Source organism: Fimicolochytrium jonesii, assembly GCF_025526975.1.
Source record: "Fimicolochytrium jonesii strain JEL569 chromosome Unknown EV422scaffold_23, whole genome shotgun sequence".
Taxonomy (NCBI): Eukaryota; Fungi; Chytridiomycota; class Chytridiomycetes; order Spizellomycetales; family Powellomycetaceae; genus Fimicolochytrium; species Fimicolochytrium jonesii.
In genome coordinates, this window is record NW_026515690.1 from 39160 (window position 1) to 64996 (window position 25837).

The following is a 25837-nucleotide window of genomic DNA, read 5'->3' on the forward strand; positions in this document are numbered from 1 at the left end:
AATTCCTAGCCTGCTTGTGGGTTTCGCCGGCCGCCATCTTCCGCGCCGTCGTTACTGAAACCGCTCAGAATCAAATTCGCGTCCTGTCCTTCTGACTGTGCTTGGAAGCCCTTCATACGTTCATCGCCTGGTGAACTACCTCTGGGTTGGCGTCGCAGGGCCACACCAACTCGTCGTGGCGAGCGTCCGGTGGTCGGTTGAGCGAGAATGACGGCTACGAAGTTGGTCCCGAGTGGCGAAACTGTCGTCCACAAATCTTGATTCTGCGACTAACGCGCTGCGGTAAAGTGACCTCACAGTAGAATTGCAGCTCCCTCGATTGCTCGTGCATCTCCCATGAAGGAGTCCCTCTGCTCTGTCATAAACTCCTGGGTAGTGCTCAAAACTGAGGCCGCCAGCTGCCTCGTTTCAGCTTTCGGTTCCGTTGCTAGGATATCTGGGGGGGACATTTAGCTCTAATCTCGAAAACACCTGCCACGAAAGCAGCACGAGGCGAGACATACCTAACAACCACCGCTGAACTTGCATGATTTCGGAAACGACGCCTTCGGTGCCATATCCGGCTCCTTCCCCGGCGTTCCCAAACTCGTCTCGAATCAAGAACGAAGGCAGGCTCACAAACAGCACCGACACGCCAAACAGGATTGCTTGGTGCAAACTGTCCGTGTTTCGCTTGGTATTCGCGAACTGATGTTGTTGCCCCGCTGCTGCTGCTATTTGCAACGGCGCATCAAGCAGCCTCAATGGCCAGAGGAAATTGAAAAACTGACGGGCTAAAGATCGCGAGTCGATGCTGTTGGCAGCGCTGTGCAGGATAATGCCTGCAGTGGTGATAAGCCTTGCGAGGAGTAAGCGGCCATGCGCGCCGCCGAATATGACGGCGGTACGAGTCGAGGAGTCGAATTTGCCTATCAGCGGGGAAAGGAAGTGAGCTGCGTGTGGTGCGAATGCGTTTTGCTTGGCGTGTGCCTTGGCTGTACGCGGGGCGGATCTCCGCGTGACGGTCCCGACTGTGGTCGATGGTTGGATCGGAAGCTCGTGTGTGCTGGCAGCCGGTAACATAGAAGCCGTGCCGCTGAAAGTAGAGAGTCCAACAGTTCCGAGCCCACTTAGCCGCATTGCGCCCATACAAATGCTGTTGAGTATGTCCATGCGATGTCTGAAACCGGTTGATTTCTCGTAGAACTTATCGATCAGATACGCCGCGCAAACTCTCGGTTGCCGGGAAATCAATGCAGCGATTGCAGCAATCTGAGTTTTCTCAAAATCCTTCGTATCGTAGTTATTTTGCAGGAAGAGCAGGCACGATAGTAAATCGATAGCGATCTCGTCAATTGCAGATTGGTGCGAGGTAGTGATGAGCGATTCAGCAGTGGCAAGGGACATCTCGAGTTTGTCGGGGTCCTCGTGGGAACGAAGACCCGCGAGGCATTCATGGATGTAAGCGGGCGGCCGAGCCTTTGGAGGATGGTCCGGATGGCGATTTGGGTCTGTTTCCTCCAGATTCAGCGGTACAAGGTCGTCGTCATCGTCTGAATCGCCAGATCCGGCGTCGGAGCTGTCGCCTGAGAGCTCAGTTATCCGTTCTTCCATAGACATCGACCGCAACGCTTCAATATTCGAAACGCCCGCGTTTTCAGTGCCGTGCACATCTTCAGCCTTCATTTCACCCTCTCCTCCGTCGACGAGTCCTCTCAGGAACCGGACCTCATCATCCACTTCCAGTTCAAAATCCAGTTTCGCCGAGCTACCCATCTTCTTTGAGAACTGCTCCGCCGTGATCATGCCCAAACATCGCACCCTTGGGTCCGTGCTCTCCAAATAGATTTGCATCCCCGGCAAGAACAGAGATACTAGATCCTGCTCGCTGATGTCATCCGCGGTTAATATGCCAAGGCACATGAGAATCACAGATGTGAGGCCTTTGTGCTGCTCGTAAGTGGCGTATTTGATGTAGGTTGGGTCTACCCACGTTTCAATCAACCAGCGGGAGGCGACCGGGACGGAAAGTGATGATGGGACGTGAAAACGTGCAATCATTCTGACTAGTATCCGAGAAACAGATATATCATAGTGCGAGTCGAGTAGGAGTTTGCGAAAGATTGCGAGGAAATGATCATTTTGCTCAATCGTTGCCTGTCCGATCCAGTCCAGTAACACTTTGCTTGCCTTTTCGCTGTTGCTTTTCAGTAGATTCCGCTCTGAAAGCCGTTGCAGACCCGCAATGAGGAGGTGTTCGCTTTCTGAATGAGAAAGTTGTGCGAACATGCGGTTCCATGCACGGCGCTCGGCGGGTTTTGCCAGCATTGGGATGATGGCCGGTAGCCAAATCTCGACTAGTGTTGCGGAGTACCCCAACCGGACCATCTTCGCTATCAGCAGTGCGAGGTACGATACGGTGCGCTCAAAATGTTCTGCATCCAGTTTCGCACACGCCGAGAAAGCAGCGATGAGATCTTTTCCCAAGCGGCCCATTAGTCGGCTGAGATTCGACATGTGAAGTGATATGTATTAAGCTTCCAGACATGCGAATCGGAGAGAAACATTGCTAAATGACATCTAACATACGTTCCAACGAAGAAATCCGGCGTTTTCTGGCCAAGGGCATTAGCCATCCTATCCGGTAAGAAACACACCGTCGCAACATATTGCTGCCAGTCTGCGCTCTGCGCTGCGGCGCTAGCCGGTCCCGTTGCCGTACATCGACCACAGATATTGAAGCAAAAATCCCAGACGGCCACGGCGGTCAGAAGCTTTTGTAACAGCCCCGTGGCCGTTTTCAGCACGTTTGTGTGCTCTTTCCAAGAGACCGCATCCGAAAGGAAACAGAGCGACGATAGGATAATCACTCTCACATCCGGATTCTGCAGTTGCTGTCCCGGGACAAAGTATGCGTCGAACAAGTCCTTCCTCTCACTCTTCGAAATTCGTCCCAAGAAATTCGGCGCAACGATCTTGAGGAGGAACTCATAGTGCTCGTTCAACAATTTCGTCACAAATATCTTTCGGTACTCCGGCAGCTCATCTTCACTGATACCACTGAGAAAACGGAATGTGTTGGGGCTACCCACTTCGCGTGGGAGGAGGAAAAGAGTGAAAGGTTCTTTGAGCGCCGATTTGACTTCTTCAGTGCTGTCGCTTCCTTGAACGAAAGAGTGTAGGGCCTCCAGTTGGCCCTTGAGCTTGCTCTTTATGCTTGCCATTCCTGTTTCTAAGGAAGGCTCCTTTGTGCCTTTGGGATTACCGCCGAGGTCATTGTCATTATGGACGCGACAAGGGTGGACCCGACTTGGACCGAGAGTTGGACCGACAGTCCCCCTTTTTACACTACATTTTGAGGCCCAGCGCGGACGTTTCGTCATGATTCATTCAGCACTACGGTACATAGATGCAGCAGCCGTACTATAAATATGCCTTTCGAAATACTATAAAAGCCTAATTCGACTTCTTCGTTGCGCGCTGCCCTGTTGAGTCTGTGTCAGCCCTGGCTCTCTTCAAGGACGACGATGACGATGAAGATGCCCCAGCTCCTGAAGATGAGCCCTTAGACGGGCTACCCGTATTCGCGCCCGACTTCGACAGTGGTTTGCCAGATCTCAGACCAAGCACCATATCCTCGCCACCTCCCGACTCCTGGGCCTCTTCTAGCAGTTCCTGCACTTCTCCCGCAATCTCATCTGCATCCAACTCTTCCTTATCTCCTTCCTCGTCATCACCATCCTCCTGCTGCTCGTCTTCATTCTTGTTGATGTTGGTAAAAGCCGCCTGCTTCCCGTTGGCTACAGCAGAACCAGAAGCCGTGCGCGGCGGCGCATCTTCGCCATCCTCGGAATCGTACACAATGTTATCGTCGGAATCCTCGCCTTCGTCATCATCTGATGCGTAGTCGTCATCTTCCTCATCGTCGTCGTCGCCAAAATCACCGTATAGCAGGGCAAGCGTATTGTCCTGATCTTCGTCAGGGTCTTCCACACTAGGCGCCTCGGCTATCCTTTTGCCTTTGTCCGCTTTACCCTCAGGGCTGGGGGGTGATACGGATTTGGAGGACATGCTTTCTGATAACTTTCGTGCTTCGAGGAAGCCGTGTGCGTTGTTGTGCTCGGGTCGGCCACAAATCTAGGGCACGCTGCAAGAATCTGGACCAGAACTGATCGCACTTGTCAGGCTCTGAGTGCGGAGAGGACTTTGAGATACGTTTATAGTCGTTGGGTGGCCGCTGTCCGAGGCTGCTGTGGGTTCTCAAATCTGGTCGCGGTTCCCCAATACAGATGGCCAGATCATCTGATCAGTGCGCAACTTGCCGTGGTCTCTCAGCGAGTTCTTGGAGTTCTGTTGCGCGAACAGGCGAACGCGTTACACGCTCTGACGCTCCGCAAGGTGTCAAAAAGTGTGGAGAGCCGCCGCTCAACATCTTTGAAAGGTTTCGATTTCAAACACAAGGTTTGGTTTTTTTATAAGTTGCGAGAATACATTCAATCAGGGGAGTTGATCGAAGAATAGACGAATCTCCGAATATGCTTTGAGAGCGTCAAACTGGAAAGTGACTGTAAGAATCGATTGACGGGTGTCGAGGCATGTTAACGAACTTGCACGAGAAAGACTGATCTGTGCTTTCAATGATCAAAAGCCCTGAGGCCATTCTGGACGAGCCATTTGGACCGATAACGAAGACGTTCAAGCCGGGATGCCGGATTTAAAGTCAAACCGTGAGTGCAGCAGATGTTGAGCGGACGGCGAGAGTTGGAAATATGGGCCGACCTAGTGTGTTGCAAAGTAGAGGGTGATCACTAACGTTAGACGCACATCTGCAGCCACCGCAATCAAAATCGGGGATGTGGACTACAGACTTGATTTTTCCCGCTTTCCATACTTCCAAGCGTTCGCCAGGTTCCAAAGCCAGGCTCAACCCGGTGCGGAGCTCGTGCACCCACCAATCCCCTTCTTCGATGTGGCTTTGAGAGGCATGCAGGACGGCTATCGACATTGCTTTCGCGCTATGCCTGTCGACTGTGAGCAGTTGCAACTTCTATGCCAGACGCTCAGCGTTTTGGGGGTATTTTCGAACGACCATGGGCTCGACATTGTGGAGGAGTTGAACACAGGCATCCTGGACTATGTGCTCAGAATTTGCGACAAGTCGATGGCACGAGATGCGGCCTTCAAGCTCTTTTATCACCTGCTCTTGGGGGATTTCTCGGAAGAGAGCAAGGTCAAAGACAAAGTCTGCAACGCTGTATCCATCGTCATCAAGTACCAACCTGAGGTGTTCAGCATGAAGGCCAAAAGAATGGTATGCGCGGCATATGAGCGGCGATATGTGCGCACAATCACCGAGCGTGCAGCTCTATACGAATGGGAGAAAGATGGGAATCAGTCCTCCTCCTTGGATAAAGATGAGGTGACGACAGACGAGGAAGAGATTCCATCTCTTCCGACGAAGAATAAATGGCAGACAAAGAGGAGGAGGAATAGTCCCAATCCTGAAAACAAGAAAAAACTGAGGAATAACAGAGGAGAAGGCGCGCTCGTTCCCAAAAAGGAGCCATGACGGGGAGAAGAGATGAGCTCTATGGGGAAAGGATCAAGGAGTAGGAATGAAGGAATGTTCTCTGGCATCCTGGGCGCAGGCGTATCGAATTCGCCATGTTCCTGTGCTACGTCACACTAGATAGCTAGTCTTGTGCAGATTATTTCATCCACCTACTAGAATGGCAGAACCAGTCGAAGATCCTACCTTCTCCTTCTGACCTTTATCTCGGTGTAACTGCCATGCCATTACAAAAGCAGAATCGTCGCCGTGGCAGAAGTACCTGAATTTGAGCACAAGTCATATCTTCTGCTGAAGCGATGCGCCTTGGTCACTTGGACTTGTGTTGGCGGGATCGGGATGTCCTGTCGTAATGAACGCTTGAACTAACAGTGAAGATTTTGACACTTGGAGGGTGACACGTCACCATGGTCTCGGACTGAGCGTTTTTGCCCTTGGCCCTTGGCCTTGACGAATTTCGTCCCTTCCATTGAAAGGCGACAGAGTGAAGATCACAGGGCTTGCTATTCCAACCACGAAGCTTCGGTACGTTCGAAAGGCCGCAAGGATCGAGTGCACGAGCTCGCATAGCGACGGTAAAACATGGTCGCCGCCATGTCAACAAGCGAGGTACCAAGACGGACGCTCAGAAGTTCGTTGTGCCCTCATATCCGACTCGAACTTATGGAACTTTTCTTTTGCAGCAGTCGGTTTCTGTCGGCGAAAATATACCCGGAAGCGTGTCTATTGTCTGTGTCGGCCAGCTTGCAAACCGAACCTTCGAGTTCATTGACCGGCTGGCACCGACGGTGAAGGCCACGCCACATACTTCCTCCTGTAAGTGAAGATCATAACTCTGTTGGACTCGCAGGATGAATTTCCTTAACCTAAACATTTGCAATAGTGCGCACGAGACCAAGAGTAGAGCTCGAGTTGCCGCAGCGTCAGGGCCACGTGCAGCTACACTTTATAAACGACGCAGATATCAGACATAATGGGGACAGCCCTGCTTTTGTGGAAGACTGGCCGGATATGGACGGTCGAATACTATGTTACGATGTTTCGAATCGGTCGTCGTTTTTGGACATGCTGGATCTGCTAGGTGAGACATGGAGAACTGTTTCGAATTCTCCTGTGCATTTGCGAAGGAATACTCACGTCCATTCGTTACCCTCGCAGCTGGTGACGATCAAACTCCTGCGGCTTTGGTTGGATGGGACTTTGAACGGCAACCACGTCAAGTGGAGCGAGAACTTGGGATCAAGCTGGCAAATGTCTTCCAATGCCTTTTCATCGAAAGAACGTGGAGGGAGGTCACAGCGGAGGATTTCATGTTCATCTTCAATCACTTGCGCAAGAGCTCTGCGAAGCAAGGTAGGACGTATTGAGTTACGAAGTTCTCACCATTTCTAGAGAGTGCGTCTAGATGCTGACATAACGGACAATGCTAGGTCCAAAAGATGATTCTGCGCCTGGGGAGCCCATCTATATGCACCTGAAGTCACAGCTTGCGCAAATGCGAGGGTCATCAACGTCGCTGCCTCTGAAAGTAGCTCAGGACTTTGGCGCGGCATCGGGCGAGTTCGGAGTATACCCAATGCCGCGACTGCAGATGCAGGAAGCGGAAGATAGCTCGCTCCTGAATGAGAATGGCGAAGACTCCAACAAAGGTGAGATGCGCTTTCAATTGTTCGTTTTCCGCTGGCGGTCTCTGACACGAAACGTCACCCGTAGAAACTATATCGCCCTCAGCGTCAAGCGAATCGATTGCTACCCGTGAGAATGCCGGGCATACCACGGAAAACTCTACATACCATTCGGTTTCAGAATCGGACGCGGAAGAGCGTAGGGAGTCCAGTACGCGGGACATACTGGATTTGCCGAGCGACAGCAGAGCGAGTGGAGCTCTTGGCGAGTCATTTGACGTATATAGTCCAGTGGATTGGCAAGCATTACGGTCTCCATCAGATGATGGTCAAGCAAGGTAAGTCTCTCATCACTTGTTAGTCAGGTTTCATCTAGAGTGGAGACTCACTATTGCTCTCTCTGTAGCGTAATCTCCAATGCGTCAACATCTAATGAACGCTTAGGTTTCACCATGGATGAGTTGATCGAGAGACTGGCGTCACCAACCGCACACGATATGGAGTTCACCAAGGTGTTTCTGATGCTGTACCGGAAGTTCCTAAGGCCCAGTGAGCTTCTTGACAGGCTTATGGATCGGTTTGATGCTTATGAGAACAAAGATACGGATGGGAATGCGAGAGGAGCGCCTATCAATGCAGTCCAATTACGGTACGCAAACTGGGGCTCCATATCCGCTCACCTCGAGAAAGCCCAAAACTGAGGACCTTCTGATTGCAGCGTTTGTAATATCCTTGTTCACTGGTGCGCGGAGTATTGGTGCGACTTTCATTCCGATATCATGCGCTTCACAATGCACGTGTTTCTTGAGATATGCTCCACCCGACCAGCTTATGCTGCAATCTGTCAGAAGCTGGGGAGCCTTGTGTTTCGAGACCCGCCCTCCGAAGCAGAAATGGAAGCACTGGATTGGGGACTACCCGACTTCAGCGATGACGAGGTTGACGAAAACAGCTCGGTCGCGCCTGCTTCGCTATCCGCAAATGATGTATCAGAGTTGAGAAATCAGAATCGAGACTCTACGCAGACGCAACTTTCGGATAGTGGGACGGATTACGGGCAAAGCAGTTCCTCGAATATCACAAGACGAGCCACATTTGGCAATGGAGGGGCTGGCCCTGACATTGCGCCTGCTGCAGATGGAGGAGCCGCCGGCGGCTTCGCTTCGGGCAGGACGGTCGATCGCCATTCTGCTGCATCCAATCACTCTGGAACATCTGATGGTTCGAGCGGATCGAGGAGGCGTGTGCATTCAGACCCACGGTTGGCAGATCCAAGGGGGATGCCGAGCACCACTACATCCAGCATGACGTTCCTGGAGCTGGATAATGAAGCCATCGCTCAGCAGCTGAACGTGTTGGAGAGTGAGATCTTCAGGAGGATCAAGGTGAGTCGCCGGACTCCCTTGTTCATTTGACTGGCTTGGTTACACTTTCTAGGAGATACTGATGTAGTTTTGTATCCCGCAGCCACGAGACCTTCTCCAACATATCTGGAGTCGAAGGTATAAAGGACGACACGCTCCCTCTGTCGCGGCCAGCATTGGGCATTTCAATTTTATCTCCTCATGGTTTGTGTCTCCTGTCGGCTGTACGCAATCCTGCTCAGAAAGGCCGTCTCACACTTCGCGTTTTAGGGTGACAACGCGAATCCTCTCCCAACGAAAGCTGAAAATCCGAGCGCAGGTTCTTGGCAAGTTCATGAAGATCGCGCAGGTGAATATACACCGTCTGCTTATGCAGCCATCTCAGTCTGGTCCCAGCAAAAAGGTCTAACCCGTCTTTTGAACTCGTTAGGCTCTCCGAAATAGTAACAACTACAACACGCTGATGGCTGTCTTGGCTGGCATCAACAGTGGTGCTATCCTCCGACTGGTGCACACGCGTAAGCTCCTGAAAGGCCGCCAATCATATCGCAACTATCAAGCGTTGGAGAAGCTGATGAGCTCGGAGCACGCGTTTGCTGCATACCGACAAGCGTTGAAGTATAGCGAGCTCCCGTGCATTCCATACCTGTAAGTCGCACGTTCGCTGAAATCTTGTCGTGCGATGACTCATGACTCATTTCACGTCACAGAGGCGTCTTCCTTCGCGATATGCTCTACATCGACGAAAGCAAAGACAAGCGCGCCGACGGAACAATCAACCTTCCCAAGTTCCTCCACATGGGCGACGTCATCCTCATGATCCAGAACTACCAGTCGAGAACCTACCACGTCCCACCGGATCCGTACATCACAACTCTGATCTTGAGTCAGCCTGTCATGACGGAAGAGCTGGCGTATGAACGGTCGTTCGAATTGGAGCCGAGAGTGAGCTCGTCCTCGCCCAAACGATCGTCCAAGTGAAGCGATGGGGTTGAAATCATGTACGTAGGCTAGATAGCGGAGACTCCAGCACAAGTTTAGCCGTATTTTCTGTGTTTTTGTCCTTTTTTTGGTTGTGCTTCCCTTTCGTCGTCGGCCCTTACGGCCTTCATGTTATCGTCGTGGAACGGACTGGCTCCAGAGGCGACGGAGATCAGCTTTTGCTTGGAATACCCGACCATTTTTTTCATGGCCATTTATTCTTCTTTGATGTACATCCCTTGACTTTCCCTCGTACATCTTTGGAGTGGTTAGACGAACTCACCTTCAGTGCCTGCCCTGATCAACAATTTTTTTTCGGAGATTACCATGACATCACTTCTTTAGGCCTTCTAAGGTAAATCAGTTATAGTGGTTACAACTCCAAGTGAAACTCTGGAGTCTGGGCAAATACAGGATAGCACGGGCAAAGGTGGAACCTCACAACCGAGCATCCCGAATTTTACTACGATGAATGGAGACCCTGACTCAAGAGCCAGCTAAGGCCAGAGCAGTTGACGGATGTGACACTTCTTTGGGCTTCCGCGTCAGTCCAGCGAATAGCAGGACCAGGAACCAGAAAATGACAGCCATTTGACGGAGGGCAGATCACGCATCCCTGCGTGGCTTTTCGCGCCCGCCGACGGCCAACTCGTAAAGTTCTCCCGAGTTCATGGCCGCACACGCACGGTCTCGAAGAAGGCTGAGAAGGTGTGGACGGGCTCAGGGAGTGTACAATACGTACTGTACAGTACTGTACAGTATGAGAGAACATGATAATAAAGCGAAGGGTATTACCGGGGACCGACAGCCTGTTGAGCAGATTCCCCAAAGTGAGGCTTGGCCCGCGATTGAAGTTGTGTTCTGCGTGTCGCCCCTCTCGCTTGTCTTGGCCAACTTCCGCCCGCAAGGGACCGCCTAGCCCTCGTTATTCCTTACGACCAAGGAGGCAACCGCCAGCCGTCTCCTTTATTCTTTTCACGAAGGCACAGCCAGGCGAGATACCGTTCGGCAGGTCAACACCTCTGGTTCATAAGCTTGCATGCAACCTGTCAGACTCTCCGAAGCGCATTTCACACTTCCGCCTCCAGCCTTCTTCGGAGTGTTCCCCGTTGGGCAACCACTACCATCGATATTCAACCATTACATTGCAGACTACCTTATCCCGCACATAGCTTCATTTTTTGAGAGAAGAACAGATAACAACGTCTTGGAAGCACGGAGACCGCTGATCTAGTATGAACCCTCCAGCGACTTTCGGGGAAGGTCGGCCCTCGCAGGATTTCAATGGGTATGAACGACCTCTACCCACCTTACCTCAAAACCAGTACCGGCCTTCACCACCAGGGAGCCCGATGCCGATACACTTTCCTGTTCCACCACCTCATATGCGCTTGCCCAACCCGAACGCCTCAACAAGCAAACCTCTGGCACCTCACGAAATGATTGCTTTGGCGAACACGAAGAATGCAAAGTCTGGGGGTGGCGGCTGGTTGAAGAAGGTCGTGGTCGGGTTTGGAAAGAAAGGGAAGCTGCAGGATGCTTTGGGCGGCGGAAGTGATACCGGCTCAAAGCCGACTGGAAACGCCCGAGCCTCGCCTTTGAGCTTGGCAAACTACCAGAACATGCCCGCGGCATCGAAACCCAGTACAGATCCACCCCCTCGCTCACGGCAGTCATTAGCATCAGATTTGAACGAGAGGTCTAGTTCGTCTTTGCGACCAACGATTGGATCTAGTGAAAGCAGTGGATTGGAGAATGTGCAAGGGGGGTTCCATTTGGCCACCGCCGCGGAGGACGTCCATGCACCTGCCACGTCCAGGGGAACCCCATCTTCCAATCCGTCTCATGTTCGGGACATTTCCTCATCTTCTGGCTCGACACCAGCGCTCGCAAAGAATCAGCCTCGGCCGCAGGGTCCGCGGCCATTAAGCGAAGCCCCTCTCCAGATGGTCGAAGCTGGTCCCCCAACTCGCCCAATTCCTGGAACGGCCAACACTACATCCCAGCACCCACCGCGGCACACAGGGCAATCACTGTCAGGAGGAAGCGGAATACCCACGCCAGTCTCAGGCGTTGATGGCGCGCATGTTCTGCAGTCCGGCGGTCCCATACCACCATTCCCTAGCCCGCCACTGGAGCTTGACGGACGGCAGCCTGCTGGGAGGCGGCATCCCAATTTACCACCCTTTGAATCTTTGAATGTGCAGGACGCAACCGGTGAAACTCCACCACGTTCACCAGACTTGCGAAAGGGAGGACTGCCACATCACGTAGATAATCGCCCCCCTTCACGCTTCAGTGACGAATCCGGACGCCGGCTGGTATCACGCGCAAGCTTGCCATCGCTTCAGAGCAGAGGAAGTGGATCGACGGGTTACCCGAAAAGCGACGTCTCCTCCTCGTCAGGGCCCGCCGAAGTTTCGCGAAATAGCGGGACATTTTGGACCGTGAAGCGATCTCCAGGATCCAGTGCTCCGCAATTGGCCGTAAAGGATTCGGACATTCTGTGCCCGAACTCGTTGATCAGCGAGTTGGCGCCTTGGGAAGCCTCGGAGATCTCGAAGGAGGAGTCGCTGGAGCACTCCATCCTTCAAGAAGTGTCCAACACGACTGCAGGAGACACTGGAGGAGGTGTTGGGGACGTTGGCGATGGCACAAAGAAGGTAGCACGGAACACAGGGAGCCCCCCAATACCGGCGAAGGACCGGGCCCCCGGAGGAGCAAGTCTTCCTGCAAGTATCCCACCTCGACGAACGGCGCAGCCTTTCGGCACCCCGACGGATAACTCAGTGGGCAGAGAACATGTGTCTCTCGCTGGCCCTCTAAATTCTGGCCCAAGTACCTACTCTCTCCCCGCCGACCGAGGTATCTCCAATCTCAATCACAAAGGTGACCCGTCGCTCGTCTCGCTCCCCAACATGCATACCGGAGGTCAACGAAGGATGAAGTCACCACCTCGCTGGGAAAGTTTGCTGGATGAACAAGCTGGAGAGCCCCTGGCGAATATGACGAGGACAGGCGCGAGCACAGAGAGAAGAGAGAGTACTGGAACGCCAGCGGAGCAGACGGAAACACTGCTGACTGCGCCAACGCCTGAGGTGCAAAACCGAAACAGCGTTCAAGCTCCAGAACCGAGGAATTCGCCGGCTGCCCACCAGCCTGCTGCAATTGCCTCACCTGCAACTGTTTCGGATGCTGAGCCAGACTTGAATAGGTCCGGTTCCGAGATTTCAGAATCTACCGCACCGCACTCCGAGATCGTCATGCAGCAGGTCACCGAACAAGGCCCCGTCACCACCGCTTCCTCCGTCTTGTCCAAGGTCGGCGCTGCGGCTGGAACCGTCATCGGAGCCGTTGCTGGCGGCGTCGTCGCTGCTACACAGGTTGCCACCGACGTTGCCTCGCTTGCCGTTGGCCGCCCTCACGAGCACAATACCCTCCCCGCCGAAGACCGCGGCGAAGAGGAAGCCCACAGCATTCCGCGATCTGACACCGCTGCACAGATATCCAAACCGAAGCCTGACATTGTTGCTGGAGATGATGTGGCACTGCCGCCGCGAGGAGACTCGTTGCGACCAGCCCCACTGGAATCATCCTTTCTCTCGTCCTCGTCGATGACGGGAAGCCCCTCGGAAGCCGCTCCGACAACCTCTGCGATAGAGGATAGCTTGGTTACTGCAGCTTCTGTCACTTCTCCGCAGCTCGGGTACAGCCCAGGGATTCCACACCGTGATGGCACCTTTGGCCAACAGGTTGGGTCCGCTCAGGCACCGATTGCGGAAGGGCATCTTCTTTCTGTCTCGGCCACACCAAACTTGCTTTCAGAGTCCCCAGAACTTGAGACTCCCATCTTGAGCCCCACAAGTCCCTTCTCGGCTATCTCCGATGGAACCACAGTCTTCGGTCATGACTCACTACATCGAGCGGCGGATTCCCTCGGAAGAAGCTCCCTTGCGAGTACCGAAAGTACAGCGGCAACCGACGCTCCATCTAGGGCTGGATTGTTTTCTGACCACGATCAAACGCCATCTCCAGTATCGCCTTTTGAGGAGACCTTATCGCCACCGGAGTTTGCTGGAGCCGAAATTTCAACAGATTTGGGCTTCTTGAACCCGACAGGTTCTACCGGCGCAAACAGCCAAAGCTCGGAGACTCTGGCAGTACCTGCTGTACCGCTTCTTTTCAGGGCCATGGAAACCCCGCAGGCGACACCTCCAACTCCCTCCCCTGCGTCTTCGTCACACGAAGACGAACAAGCGCTTCCGGGAGCGGCCGGTTTGAGACCTAGCGCCACTGCACGATTACGGGACCGCGTCAAGAACGTCATGGCCAAGCATCGTCCATCGTTAGACGGGCAAAGGCCGAGTGCCGCGGATTTGAATGGAGTCAATGGGCCGTCTGTTGCCGCTGCTCCCCGGTCGGCACCGATTCTGGGCGTGGATGATACCAAACCTGCCACAGGCCAAACTCTCCGGAATATTGCATCGAATGAATCCATTGGGGACAAGCGACGATCCTGGGGACACCCGAAACTAAGCATTGTCACTCAAGGTCTACTTCAACCCTCACTGATCCATCACCAACAAGATCCGCATGTTATTCAGCATGCGCAACCCGACAAGCGCGCTTCTTATAGAAGCGGGAGCACAGCGTCCATATCCTCCGCGTCATCCACGACAGCCAGACAGTCAGTCCGCCCCGCCGCACCTACCCGCACCGTATCCCAAGCCCCTAGTCACGGTTCTTCGGACGGACCGTCAGAGACGAATGTATACCCAGCTCGAGGCGCTAGCCTTCAAACGTCCGTGGTACGGCTCCTGCCCATTGTCGACACGACCTTACCGTCACCTCCTGTTCACGTGTATAGCGATATGACCGATGCGTACGCAGATGATGGAGACGTTTCACCAGAGACCATGGCGCCGCGTCGAGTAGTGCAGTCACCCGTGAACGAAGGCGGCGCGGAATCGGAGTTCTTCATTTCACCAACCGGTGGCTCTTACTCATCCGCGCCCGTCGTTCTGCCTGCTACGCCCATTGAGCCAACCTTCCCAGTCGAGGACTATGCGGCCCAGCCGTCTCCATCCACCAGTGCTGACGGACCCTCCACTCCGCGATCACTCACAGCAAGCGTGGAGGCGGTTGAGAACGGAGCCTTCGTACCGAACAGAAGGTCGTTGCAGGTCAATGGAGCTATTCAACATGCGTACCAGAGGGTCTTGAGGAAGTATGCCAGTTTTTCGATTCCCGCGCATGCCAATCCAAGTCTGGCTTCGATCATAGAACAGAATGAGGCGGAAGCTGCGAAGGACGGCCCCGGCGACGAGCAGTGGAGGCCAAGAGATGGCTCGATGAACGGACACTTGATGGTTGAAACTGTCAGTGGTAGAGCTGAGCACTCTTTGAACGGCATGGCCCGCGAGACCCACTTTGACGAGGAGCAAGAAGCAACCGAGCAGGACCGCATCAGTGATGGTTCCCTGCATTCGTTTCAAGACTCAATCTCCGGAGATACGATCTCTGGGTTGGACAGTCCTGCGGAAACAGGAAATGCTGATCGCCGAAGTATCGGAGAAGGAGATTGCTTGCAACATCAGCATATTGGAGCTGAAGCTGAAGAGGACCCACTGCCTCCGCGAACAACGTCGCAATTGGCGTTGAACGCGCCGCCCGTCAATGGCCACCACTTTGACGGACCAAGCGAAGTGAACCTTACTGACGCTAGGGCAAATCGAGGGCCTTACAAGGCGCATTCGTCTATCAACCTCGGGGCTGCGTACAGGGGAGCTCAACAAGAACCCCCGCAACAAGATCTGGACAAAAACCGTCACCTGCAACACTCTATTTCTATGCTCGATATGCAAAGTAGCAGCAGCCCACGGGATCTTGACATTCCGATGGACGTCCCTTCTTCGGCTGCTCAGGCATTCTTTGACAGGTTGGCCCTTTCGAGAAATCAGCAGCAGCAATCACATCAATCTGGTCACGGCAACGCCTCTTCGTCCGGATTCTTGGCGCCGGGACCCATGCGCCAACCGCATTCGCCGTCTCCAAGTTCCCCAGCATCTAATCAACGCTGGGAGTTGGAACCTCCTGCCGTATCATCGGATCCGGACGTTACGTACGCGGACTCGGATGATGGCCACGGCCAGGATGTGAACTCAAGCCCGCAGATTCCGGACAGGCCCGGGTCGCCGTACTCGTTTGTGTCCGGTGCTTCCATCAGGTTGACCAGGAATCATCCCCGGTTTGCGAACCGTCCGGGTGGAGCTGGTTCAGTGACGGCGGGGGGTGTTGGAAGGAAGTCTGTGGAGGCTTTGGCTAATGCGCGATCAAGGGACAATATGAAAGGCATGAGGCCGTCACCACAGCCTGAGCAGCCGCAGCAGCCGCAGCAACAACAGCAGCAGCAGCAGCAGCGGGATAGGCGCGAATCGGCAGCTTCGGGCGCATCGACGACTCCGTCCGCACCATCTGGGGCAGCACCACATGCCCCTTCCTCGTCGACCTCCTCCGTGCAGCTGCATGGCAAGCAATCCGGCAAGGATGGTTCAACCCAGCAACTTGACCAGGCGTTACCTCCGCGCCGGGACTCCGCGGACGTGAGGGGAGGTCAAATGGCACCACCACATGCTTATCACCAGCAACACCGTCAGCTACATCCGGCACACGGCCCAGCGGGATCTCATGCGTCACTACTCTTCGATCCAAGTCTTCATGCTCCCCATCATCACTACCCAACCTATTACGACCCGCACGTCGTCGGCCCAGACGGTCGAAGCTCGTACCTCGGCCACCCGCACTACCCTTACGGCCCGCACGCCTCGGCTTACCTTGCGCCAGCTGCTGGACCGCCACCACCGGGCTTATACGCTGGCCAGCCAATGGTACCCACAGGTTACGGTCCTGATGGATATGCCACATTCGATTACAACTATACGTATCCGCAAGTAATGCCGCCACCCCAGCCAGGATACCGTGTCCCACAATTGCAGCATCACGCGTCCATGAGCATGATGCGACCCGTTGGGACACCACCCTCAGGAATGATGTACGGCCAACACCCACCCTCTTCGCCTCATAGCGTGCATCGCCATTCTGAAGGCTACGATCGTGCTTCAGGCGCTGCGTTTGCGTGGCCGCCACCGCCGCATCTCATGGCAGGTGGGACGCTGAACCGATCCCCAGGAGGACAGAGGGGCATGGCCCAGCCGGCGCCATTGGCAGGCGCAAATGGCCAGTCCGTCGCACAGCCGCACCCAGGGACCGTGATGGCACCGAACGGACTCCGGAACCCGAACGCGATGGAGCTGTCGCCTGCCGGAACAAAAGCGACCCCGTCAACGCAGAAGCAAGGAAAAGGTGGCCAGTCTCCACCAAACGGGAAGGCGGACGGGGATAAGGACAAGGAGAAGGACAAGAAGAAGGGTGGCTGGAAGGGCATATTCAGATAGACTTTTCTTCACTTCAAGTTTTGTTAGCAGCAGCAGCGAGTTGGACTTTTAGAGCGCGGTTCTAACATTTTTGCTGAACGTTTATTTTTGAGATCGTCGTACATAGAGGATTCAAGGACTGTTGGACAACATTGTAGTTATGGATGGTTTTACATTCGTCTTGTTTTATATATCTCTGTGTCCAGTTTTGTTATTCATTTCTCGAGTGGACTTTTTCCTAGTACAGTATAAGGTGTTGTTCAAGCTCAAGCCACAGGGGACTACGGGGGATTTGAAGTGCGAAAACGCGGTCGCCGACAAAGTCGACTAGAGAACAGACCGGGAAGGGGGGAACGCAACACAGCACTCGAGTTCACCTTCCAGCGAAGAGCAGAGATCACCCCCCTCGTCATCTCAACCTCACACAACCACACCCGCCACCGCCCTCCGAAGCAATGCCTGGACGTGTGATACGATGGCGGGTACGTTTTGTGACTTGCCGTCGGCTTGTTCGTGGTCATGTCGCTCGATCACAGAGCGTATTCTGCCCAGTGGGTCCCCAATTCCGCCACTGATGTCGTCTTCTACAGGTTAAGGACCCTTTTGACCCTAACCGGGCGCTTATCCGCATGTCCTGGAACAAATACAACCTCTACGCACTCGCCACACGCAACCGCCCCGAAGACTTGACCCGCAAATCAGTGTACCAGCAGAAATGGACCGCCAAGCGAGAATTGCGTGCCTACCACGTCCCGAACATCACAGAGAGGCAGCTGATTCAGCGCCACTGGTCTGCACGGCTGCCGCTGCAACAGCTGACGCAGGCGGAGAAGGATGCTCTGCCGCCTGTGCAAGCGCTCGCTTTTGCGGAGACTGAGAGGAGACTGGACGTGGTGGTGTTTAGGAGTCACTTTGCGAGCAGCATTTGGAATGCGAGGACTGCTGTTGTGCAAGGGCATGTGAAGGTCAATGGGGTACCGGTAAGCTTTTACTTCGGTCTGGTCTTTGGAATGGGGCTGCGGCCTTCCGGGACCGTATCTTTCTCACACACTTACGCACCTCCCCCTAAAAAAGTGCGCTTACCCAGCCCGCCGCCTGGAAGATGGAGATCTTATCACAGTATCCCCACGAGTGATCCCAACCTTGACCGGGCCAGTAAAAGAAACCCGAGAGTTCAAACGGAAGGAGTACATGGCACCATGGATGTTCATCCCATCCTACCTCGAGGTCGACTACAACACCTGCTCGACCGTATTCCTCCGCACACCGTTACCACAACCCAACGAAGTCGAGATCCCATCCCCGTTCCCTCCAGCCTGGCATCAACTAGTCTACGAGTGGTATTCTTCCATCTATAAGAAGAAGGAGAGCATTCGCACGAAGGAAACGCTGAAGAAGCCCGTCGTGGTGGAAGGGCAGACGGTCAGGTTGAAGAAAAAGTTTGCTCAGCTGAGGAGGAAGGATGACCAGGAGAGGATCGCGGAGAAGAAGAAGTTGAAGGAGGCGAGGGGATTGAGGGAACGGGAGGGCCAGGAGCAGGAGAGAAGGGAGGCTGCGCCTCTGTAGTTCATGGGACTGGTAGAATCTTCTGGGGGTGCACGGGTACATCATAGGATCTAATGTACATAGTACTGCATTTTCTCACCGCACCTTCTTTAAAGAATATTTATAGATCATATGAGGCATTAAAATGCACATTGTTGCGAACTTTTGAGTGGCGCTCAATTGGGCACGGGCGCGAACTCTCGTTTCCACCAAATCATGAAGGAAATTTGCGGCAGCCAACGACTTCAGTTGATCATCAATACGTTGCGATTGCTTAATTTGTCACGGCATGTTGACGAGGCAGGCGCCCGTTTATCAGTGCAAACCATTGCAGGATATCCAAATCATGAATCGATACGATTATACGAATTAGATATTATTCCAGCGAAAAAAACGCCCAGAATCGTGATTACATCCGGGCTCAAAAGCCCCTCATCCAAAAGTCAAGCCAATCCATTCAAACTCGAAATGACATCCCACAACTCATCCTCAAATTCCCCTTCCACTGCCCGGTGCCCTTCAATCACTCCACCGCCGCCTTCTCCACCCCGTGGGCCACAGTTCCCGCCACTCCCACTCCCCGCAACCTTAGCCACCCGTCTTCTACCAGTTTTCTTCCCCTTCCTTTCAGCTGATTTATCCGAATGGTGAGACGTGTCGGTCGAGTTGGCTTCGATGTCGGAGAGGACGTCGACGAGGGATTTAATCATGGAGGTATCGTTAGGGAAGAGGAGGGAGGCGTCGGGTTGGTTTGCTGGTGCGGATAGGGGGCGGGAGAAAGGGGGTGCGGGCGGATTTGCAGGGTAAGGGACGGGAGGAGAATGTGTTGTCTGCTGCTGGGGGGGTGGTGGAGGATGGGGCGAGAACTGGGGCGCCTGCTGGGTTGACACTGGCGGCGTTTGGGCTTGGTCGGACTGCATGAATGAAACCGTTGGCTGCGTCCGCGTCTGGGTCTGATATGCATCAGGTTGGGCGGCTTGTTGTGCTGGTGCTGCGCGTAGATCGGTCCTTTGTGGCGATATCTGCGTCGCCTGTGAAAGGGTCCGCGGCTGGGGAGGGCATAGCGGACATACTGGCACTGGATGTGTGCTATTGCTTCGTTGGTTGGGAGAACAGAGTGGACAGATGGTTGAAACCTTGGGTGCTGGTGGGTCTACGTTGGAGCGGATATAGGTGTGAGGGTAATGTGGCCATGATTGAGAGAAGGAGGCTGGCTGCGGTGCGGTGGACTGCGGGTGTGGTATAGGCGCAAAAGCCGGTGCATTGCGCTGCCCCGACGACCCATGAGGGGCCGCAGGAGGTGCCTGTCGAGGGTTTATGTGTGGCACGGAAGTTGACCGTGGGGCGTTCATCTGGTGATCAAAAGTCCCCGGCCGCCATCTCTGAGGGGGCGATTCAGGCCGTGGTGGTGGATCCGGCGACCGCGTGGTATATCCGTCAGCACCCACATTGCTCGAATAACCAGACGCGTAATACGACGTGTCCCGAGAAATCTGCAGGGATTGTGATTGGGACAGCGAGGCATCCTGGGATATTTGCAAGGATTGCGAATGGGATATAGAGGATGGTGCCATTGACGTTGAAGAGTCGTTCTGGAGCGGTATGGAGATGCGCACGAATTCGGCTGGGCTCGATGATGTTGACAGATACGCAGAAGACTGATTGGACGGAATGTCCCGCGCGTGGACGTCCTCACTCAGTCGTGGAGGAGGTGCATAGGTCGTTCTGGATGTGGTGAAGGGTATAGGGGACGTTGCCCGATCCGTCACTTTGATGACAACGCGGGTGGGATGGTTATGACTGTGCGTGGGGTGATGGCTCTTCTGATGGGGCATCCTACTCAGTTCGGGTTCGTTGGATTTGCCCGAGGACCGTCTGTGCGCAGCGGAATCTGCTGCATTATGGCTTTTTGTTTCCGCTGACGGCTCGAAACGCACACTAGAGCTTGGTGCTGCCTGAGCGCTCAGAAAACGCTCTAACGCCTCCGCCATATCCACTGCAGCTTTCTCCTGTGTCGGGACTTTCTGAGGTTGTGGAATTGGTCGGGTGTTTTCATTTGCCTCTCTCGTTCTTTCACTCGCTCTATTTCCAGTTAGTGATCGTTCTTTTCGAACCTTCCCATGGGGTCTTGGTGGCTTTGCGTTTGCGACAGTCGCGATAGAGGGGTGCGGTATCCAGGGTTCGGTTTGTGAATGGGAATTCATACTGGCGTTGCTGGGTCGATCATCGCCCACCGTGATGTTCGTCTCCACCAAAGAGCACGTTGATAGAGATCCAGAGGAGTTCAGCGGCATAGAGCCCAATCCAGAATCACGTTGCTCAGTATCATGTTCCCTTCTGGCATTGTGTGCGGAAGTGACATTGAAGCGTTGTACCGGACCTTCTGCAGTCGCCGGGCCTTTGAAGACATGTTGAGTAGCTGTTGTTGCATTTGGTGCTTCAGTAAGCATCCGAGTGAGTTTCGCAACTTCGCCCTGTTCGCAATGAGAGATACTTCATTAGTTACGATGACGCCGGTCCTCCTCCCAGACATCGACTTTCATGGACAACGCACGTGGAGTTTTTGGAGCACTTCCAGCTCCAAATGGGAAGCAGAACGATCCGAGCTCTCCCCACTAGCGCTCGGCTTCTGCAGTCCTATTACTTCGGCTCTCGTGTGATCGATCTGCACTTCATACTGTCGCAACAATTCCTCCGCCTTCTGCAGCCTCTTCGCTATCGACCTGTTTTTCTTCACAACGTCCAGCTTCTCAGCCTCTGTTTTTGCCAGTTCGTCTTTGCAAGCATCCAAACCGTCTCGCACTTGCTCTACTTCGTTCTCGAGTTGCGCCTTCTGGTCTTCCGCGATGGCTAACTGCGTGACAAGCGTAGCGAGCTTTAGACGGTCCTCCTCACAAAGCGCCGACAGCGTGGCACCGCCACGTTGGAGCTGCGGAGGTAGGAATACGCCAGCGCTTGGTTTGCTGTTGTCTGGTTGTTGATACTGTAGCGGCTTTCGTATATGATGTGATCTTGTCGGCTGCGGTGCCTTACGCGTCCGCGCAGGAGGACCTGGAGGTTGCACTATTTCTTTTGGCGGAGGCTGGAAGAAGGTGTTTGTCGGGAGCTGCTCCCAGTGCGGTGCGGCGACTACTGGATGGCACTCGCACTGATGTAAAGGCCTGTGGCATCCAGAGAATTTACCCTTCAAAGTAAGTCCGGTGCCTAATGTTCCTCCCCTTTGCTGACGACTCCTCGCGGCCGTCATCGTACTGCAGTCACCCCGATGACACGCCCCTTGCCCGCGATCTCGCCTATGCAGCTGTCGCTCCCTGGACTATTCAGCTGCCCAAAAGCTCGTCTGCTATGCCCACAGGGGCTGGTGGGATCTTTAAACAGCGTTGTAGGAAACTTCCTCACGTTTTGAGACCCATCTTTTGGCTCAGATTTCACGCGCCTGCACATGCATGCATCACGCGTCAGCTTTAGAGCAATGGAGAGCTGGATGTGAGAGTTGGAACTTGTGGACACTGGACACACTCCCGACTCTGAACCCTGATGGGCATTTCACAGCAACGACGCTATATTCGCTACCATGTGCGGTCGCAGAACACATCTCGGGAATGTGGAAGATGCATCCATGGTGAGCTGGGCCCCAGTGTGAAGGTGATTTCTTGTTCCAAGAGACGGAACGCGTGAAGTTTAAGTCCCCGCACGTGACAGCCACCCGCCGCATTACAATCTCTGGCATCACTCGCGGGCGGTGTCGGGTCGACTTCGTCGTCGTCGGCAAAGCACTTGTAACCACTTGCCTCTTCGTTTTTCCCCAACGCTCACCCACGTACCTTATCTTGAAGCGACACGACGATGGCGTCCAGGCTCTCTAACGTTGCTCGGCTCGTGGCCGCTCGCAGGACTACCTCTGTGGCGGCAAAGGTAAGCAGCGCAGCTCGTACAAAAGTTTCCCGCCAGGTCTGCATGAATTGAGCGGAATACGACACGGGTGAAAACGAAGCCTGGGGGTTGCAAACGCTTCTGGTAGAGCGGCCACTTCCGGAATAGTGGTACTCATAGATAAAGGAATCGGGACTATACCGACGAAATAGGACGACGACAGGATTACTGTCTGTCTCCAGGGTCGTGCGCGACCTGCTCGATCGCGCATGTGAATGGAAGGGTGTGGGAGAACGGGCTACGGTGGTAGTTACTCTCAACCAAGAAGCTAGGCCGACCTAGGTCTTGTGAGACTCCACCGACTGATGGAGATAGTTGACCTCACGATGATGGGCCCTTGAGAAGACGGAAGTGATGTGCCACGACTGCGTCTAACGCAACGAATTTTTCCTCATCAAAAGCCTGTGGCAACTGCTACCCCGATCGCGCACGGTCACTCTTTGGTCGTTCCATACGTGCACAACCCCCTCACGGATTTCAAGAACGGCGTGCCTGAATCACAAGTTCGGGAGCTGAGGCCACAGGAGAAGAAATGGGACTTCTGGACGACCTCGGAAGCTTTCCTGGAGAACAAGCCCAAGTTTGGCGTACGTACTATTTCCCGACGTGATGAGGGATTTTTCTAGTTTTTGTTCGTCTTCGATTTGGCTAACCGATGCTGGAAACGCACAACAGGGTCTCAGCTGGGTTCCTGCCGGTGACATCTGGGTCATTTCGCGTGCTGGAAAGTACCACAAGACTTGTGAAGCTGGAACACACTTCCTGATCCCTGGACTGGACAAGATCAAGGCGGTCAAGTCTGCTCACCCAATCGCCATGGGAGTTGTGACACCTGGTGCCGCCACTAAGGGTGAGGAATTGCTGTGTATATGGAATATCTGCTGAGAAAAGCATTCTTATGATTCACGATTTAATAGGAGGAAAGCAGGTTGACGCTTACGCCGTTGTGTACCTTAAGGTCACCAACCCCGCTGCCGTAAGTGCTTGTAACGCAAACTTGGATTTATCTCGCCAGCACCCAACGATTGACTTGCGCTTGCCCACCCTTACAGTCTGCTTTCTACGTCGATACTGAGAGCAACACCTTCGACTCGGAGCGCGCCGCCGCCAAGGTTGTTCGCCGCGTTCTGGAAAGGGAAATTGCCAACGCCCAGGTTGGCTCCGACGGCGAACTGTCAGCATCCGACAAGTCCAACATCATCAACAAAATCACCGCCACGCTGAACGCGCAAAGCGACGATTTCGGTCTTGAGGTTGTGCGTGCTGAGGTCCGCGGCGCCTTCCCCACCGACGCCAACATCCCCGACAAGCTTCGCGCTCTAGACCCCCCGATTCGTGACGCCGACGAGGTCGGTCACGGCCTCAGCGCCGACTACTGGTCCGAGGTCTTGACACCACCCTTCTTCGAGAAGCGCACTTTCGGAAGCAACAAGGAGATCCGTACCCCCGCCACTGTTTCTCTGGAATGGTGTATCCCATCTCCTCCCGACTACCATCACTTCAACGAGGTATGCCAGGTGTTCCGTGTTTCCCTTCCCACATTCAAGATGAATTCGCTAATCAAATTTGTCTCCATTCAATCAGCCCGCGAGGATGGTCGCTTCCGCTCCGGGAGCCCCTGCGAAAGCGCACTAAAGATAACCGAAAACTATTGTTTAACCGGAACAGAGGAGGGAAAGACATTGACCATCGTGAAGAAGACGGGGGCCGCATACCCAGAGATTTAGACGTGATGTGTCGGGTCTCTCCAGCTTTTTTTCCCTTGTCCATGCAGAAAATATACACTCATATTGACTCTTATGCGATGTCAGAATCATGACTTCATGTGATGGATTTGGCGAACGGACATACCTTCTCTCCGGGGTAATATGGAGTGGGATTGTTTTCTGGAGGGGCGGAGCAGCGATGTCGAGATGTCCGCGGGCCGCTGTCAACACGGCGCCAACTGTCAGTCACGTCTCCCGCTCAACATGTTTTTGCATATTATCTGACATATCTGGCGTGTATTGCACAAGACATGTCCTTGCCTGCGGCAAAACCCCCAGTCGCTGAAAAGATTATATAGGACGGAACGGGTTGCAAATTTCCTGCTGCGATTATAGCCCGCAAAGGTCCGCGTAGAAAGCTAGCGGTGAAAGGCTACCGCGAACATTCCCTAACGTCTGTCCGACGAACACAGAAAGAATGTCTCAACAAGCTCAAGAAGAAACCTTCCTCGTTCGCAACGGCAGCCTGCGCATCGCCGCCAAGCGTTGGGGTCCGGCAAACGGCTACCCTATCCTTGCATTGCACGGGGTAATTGTCTCGCCTCAGTCGCGGTGCCCTCCGTGGCTTACGTCTCACCTCATTACTCACTTGTCGTCGCTTTTTCTAGTGGCTGGATAATGCGAACACATGGGACGAACTGGTTCCAAAAGTCATGAGCCAGCATGACGGCCCGCTGCAGGTTGTTGCGCCTGACTTTGCTGGACACGGGCGGTCGGAATATAGACATGTTACGACAGATTATGGGCCGAATAAGTTCGTGGCGGATATTTTGATGGTTGTTGAGCAGTTGGGTGAGTTGAGAGTTTGATGCGGCATGCTTGGAATGATCCGATGGTGTCCTTCGCGTCATCATGGAGCTTAGTGGCTGGCAATGGAGCTTGGTGCTCAAGAACCCTTCCTTCAATGTAGGCTGGTCCAGCTTCGCCCTCCTCGGCCACTCAATGGGCGGCGCAATGGCCACGCTAGTCGCCGGCCTCCTCAAAACCCGCATCACCCACATGATCCTCATCGACAACCTCGGCCCGCCCTTCCCGCCCTCCTCCGCCGCGGACTTTGCCAAATTCTGGGCTCAATCCCTCAAAGTCCAAGCCTTGCCCACGAAACCCAGCAAACTGCTCCCTTCGCTCGAAGCTTGCGTACGAGTACGCGCTAGCGGAACAGAGGATATGACCATGTCCATCGAAGCGGCGAGAACACTGATGGGAAGGGGCGCGGAGGCCGTGTCGTCACCAGACGGGGCTACGATTCAGTACCGGTTTACCGTCGACCCGCGCGTCCGTTTCATCCATTTCGATCTGGAAATACCCGGCAATGTCGTCGACCATTTCCTCGCGTCGACTAAGTGCCCCGTGTTGGTGTTGATGGGACAGAATGGCGCGCCGTACGCCAAAACGATGGTCGAGGAGCGGGCGAAGCTGGTTAAGACGCTGCGGGTCGTTACGGTGAAGGGATACCATCACCCGCATTTGGATGTGGGCGTGGATGAGTGTGTCGCGGAGACATTGAAGTGGTTGAGTGATTATCCCCTGGTTCCCGCGGCGGCGTCGGCGGGAACGCAGAGGACTTTGAGGTCTGCTTCGATATCCGCCAAGCCCAAGAACAAGCTATGAGCGGTGGTGGGTCGTGAGCGAGCGGAATGAT

At 54.2% G+C, this 25837-nt stretch overlaps 9 protein-coding genes across 9 annotated transcripts; 6 read left to right on the forward strand and 3 right to left on the reverse strand.

Moving 5' to 3' along the window:
• Nucleotides 1-293: 293 nt before the first annotated feature.
• EV422DRAFT_569881 (telomere length regulation protein-domain-containing protein) lies at nt 294-3203 on the reverse strand (the record flags this gene model as incomplete). The annotated part of the gene is made up of 3 exons (XM_053072814.1): nt 294-436; nt 504-2482; nt 2569-3203. 3 exons carry the CDS (start codon nt 3201-3203, stop codon nt 294-296), a joined length of 2757 nt encoding a protein of 918 aa, XP_052923061.1.
• A 219-nt stretch (nt 3204-3422) lies between these two features.
• Nucleotides 3423-4327, reverse strand: EV422DRAFT_189489 (uncharacterized protein). Its single transcript, XM_053065184.1, has one exon. It carries the CDS (start codon nt 4048-4050, stop codon nt 3436-3438), a length of 615 nt encoding a protein of 204 aa, XP_052923062.1. The 5' UTR covers nt 4051-4327; the 3' UTR covers nt 3423-3435.
• EV422DRAFT_189490 (uncharacterized protein) lies at nt 4328-5620 on the forward strand. Its single transcript, XM_053065185.1, has 3 exons — nt 4328-4546; nt 4628-4706; nt 4812-5620. The coding sequence occupies exons 2-3, from the start codon at nt 4685-4687 to the stop codon at nt 5546-5548; spliced, it is 759 nt and encodes a 252-aa protein (XP_052923063.1). The 5' UTR covers nt 4328-4546; nt 4628-4684; the 3' UTR covers nt 5549-5620.
• Nucleotides 5621-6142: 522 nt separating this feature from the next.
• On the forward strand, nt 6143-9518 carry EV422DRAFT_569884 (ras guanine nucleotide exchange factor domain-containing protein; the record flags this gene model as incomplete). The annotated part of the gene is made up of 12 exons (XM_053072815.1): nt 6143-6157; nt 6232-6364; nt 6432-6629; nt 6707-6901; nt 6979-7197; nt 7262-7511; nt 7580-7822; nt 7892-8558; nt 8641-8741; nt 8808-8886; nt 8968-9185; nt 9248-9518. The coding sequence occupies 12 exons, from the start codon at nt 6143-6145 to the stop codon at nt 9516-9518; spliced, it is 2589 nt and encodes an 862-aa protein (XP_052923064.1).
• A 1077-nt stretch (nt 9519-10595) lies between these two features.
• On the forward strand, nt 10596-17189 carry EV422DRAFT_189724 (uncharacterized protein). Its single transcript, XM_053065186.1, has one exon. The coding sequence runs from the start codon at nt 10754-10756 to the stop codon at nt 16970-16972; it is 6219 nt and encodes a 2072-aa protein (XP_052923065.1). The 5' UTR covers nt 10596-10753; the 3' UTR covers nt 16973-17189.
• A 25-nt stretch (nt 17190-17214) lies between these two features.
• Nucleotides 17215-18665, forward strand: EV422DRAFT_538732 (uncharacterized protein). Its single transcript, XM_053070992.1, has 3 exons — nt 17215-17433; nt 17542-17931; nt 18026-18665. Exons 1-3 carry the CDS (start codon nt 17407-17409, stop codon nt 18515-18517), a joined length of 909 nt encoding a protein of 302 aa, XP_052923066.1. The 5' UTR covers nt 17215-17406; the 3' UTR covers nt 18518-18665.
• Nucleotides 18666-18764: 99 nt separating this feature from the next.
• Nucleotides 18765-22092, reverse strand: EV422DRAFT_538733 (uncharacterized protein). Its single transcript, XM_053070993.1, has 2 exons — nt 21051-22092; nt 18765-20970 (listed from the first exon to the last, which is right to left on the reverse strand). The coding sequence occupies exons 1-2, from the start codon at nt 21741-21743 to the stop codon at nt 18940-18942; spliced, it is 2724 nt and encodes a 907-aa protein (XP_052923067.1). The 5' UTR covers nt 21744-22092; the 3' UTR covers nt 18765-18939.
• Nucleotides 22093-22124: 32 nt separating this feature from the next.
• Nucleotides 22125-24276, forward strand: EV422DRAFT_538734 (uncharacterized protein). The gene is made up of 6 exons (XM_053070994.1): nt 22125-22411; nt 22831-23016; nt 23105-23279; nt 23347-23405; nt 23482-23937; nt 24014-24276. The coding sequence occupies exons 1-6, from the start codon at nt 22343-22345 to the stop codon at nt 24062-24064; spliced, it is 996 nt and encodes a 331-aa protein (XP_052923068.1). The 5' UTR covers nt 22125-22342; the 3' UTR covers nt 24065-24276.
• Nucleotides 24277-24613: 337 nt separating this feature from the next.
• Nucleotides 24614-25806, forward strand: EV422DRAFT_508324 (Alpha/Beta hydrolase protein; the record flags this gene model as incomplete). Its single annotated transcript, XM_053068737.1, has 3 exons — nt 24614-24724; nt 24804-24987; nt 25106-25806. 3 exons carry the CDS (start codon nt 24614-24616, stop codon nt 25804-25806), a joined length of 996 nt encoding a protein of 331 aa, XP_052923069.1.
• Nucleotides 25807-25837: the final 31 nt, after the last annotated feature.

What these genes read in the sequence shown, in the direction of transcription:
- EV422DRAFT_189489 (XM_053065184.1), bottom strand. Translation starts at nt 4,050, where the DNA reads ATGTCCTCCAAATCCGTATCACCCCCCAGCCCTGAGGGTAAAGCGGAC.
- EV422DRAFT_189490 (XM_053065185.1), top strand. Translation starts at nt 4,685, where the DNA reads ATGCCGGATTTAAAGTCAAACC. An exon ending in GCCGGATTTAAAGTCAAACC is followed by an intron (nt 4,707 to 4,811) that starts GTGAGTGCAGCA and finishes GCACATCTGCAG; the next exon opens with CCACCGCAATCAAAATCGGG.
- EV422DRAFT_189724 (XM_053065186.1), top strand. Translation starts at nt 10,754, where the DNA reads ATGAACCCTCCAGCGACTTTCGGGGAAGGTCGGCCCTCGCAGGATTTC.
- EV422DRAFT_538732 (XM_053070992.1), top strand. Translation starts at nt 17,407, where the DNA reads ATGCCTGGACGTGTGATACGATGGCGG. An exon ending in GACGTGTGATACGATGGCGG is followed by an intron (nt 17,434 to 17,541) that starts GTACGTTTTGTG and finishes CGTCTTCTACAG; the next exon opens with GTTAAGGACCCTTTTGACCC. An exon ending in TGAAGGTCAATGGGGTACCG is followed by an intron (nt 17,932 to 18,025) that starts GTAAGCTTTTAC and finishes CCCCTAAAAAAG; the next exon opens with TGCGCTTACCCAGCCCGCCG.
- EV422DRAFT_538733 (XM_053070993.1), bottom strand. Translation starts at nt 21,743, where the DNA reads ATGACGGCCGCGAGGAGTCGTCAGCAAAGGGGAGGAACATTAGGCACC. An exon ending in AAGTGCTCCAAAAACTCCAC is followed by an intron (nt 20,971 to 21,050) that starts GTGCGTTGTCCA and finishes CATTGCGAACAG; the next exon opens with GGCGAAGTTGCGAAACTCAC.
- EV422DRAFT_538734 (XM_053070994.1), top strand. Translation starts at nt 22,343, where the DNA reads ATGGCGTCCAGGCTCTCTAACGTTGCTCGGCTCGTGGCCGCTCGCAGG. An exon ending in ACCTGGTGCCGCCACTAAGG is followed by an intron (nt 23,280 to 23,346) that starts GTGAGGAATTGC and finishes ACGATTTAATAG; the next exon opens with GAGGAAAGCAGGTTGACGCT. An exon ending in ACTACCATCACTTCAACGAG is followed by an intron (nt 23,938 to 24,013) that starts GTATGCCAGGTG and finishes CCATTCAATCAG; the next exon opens with CCCGCGAGGATGGTCGCTTC.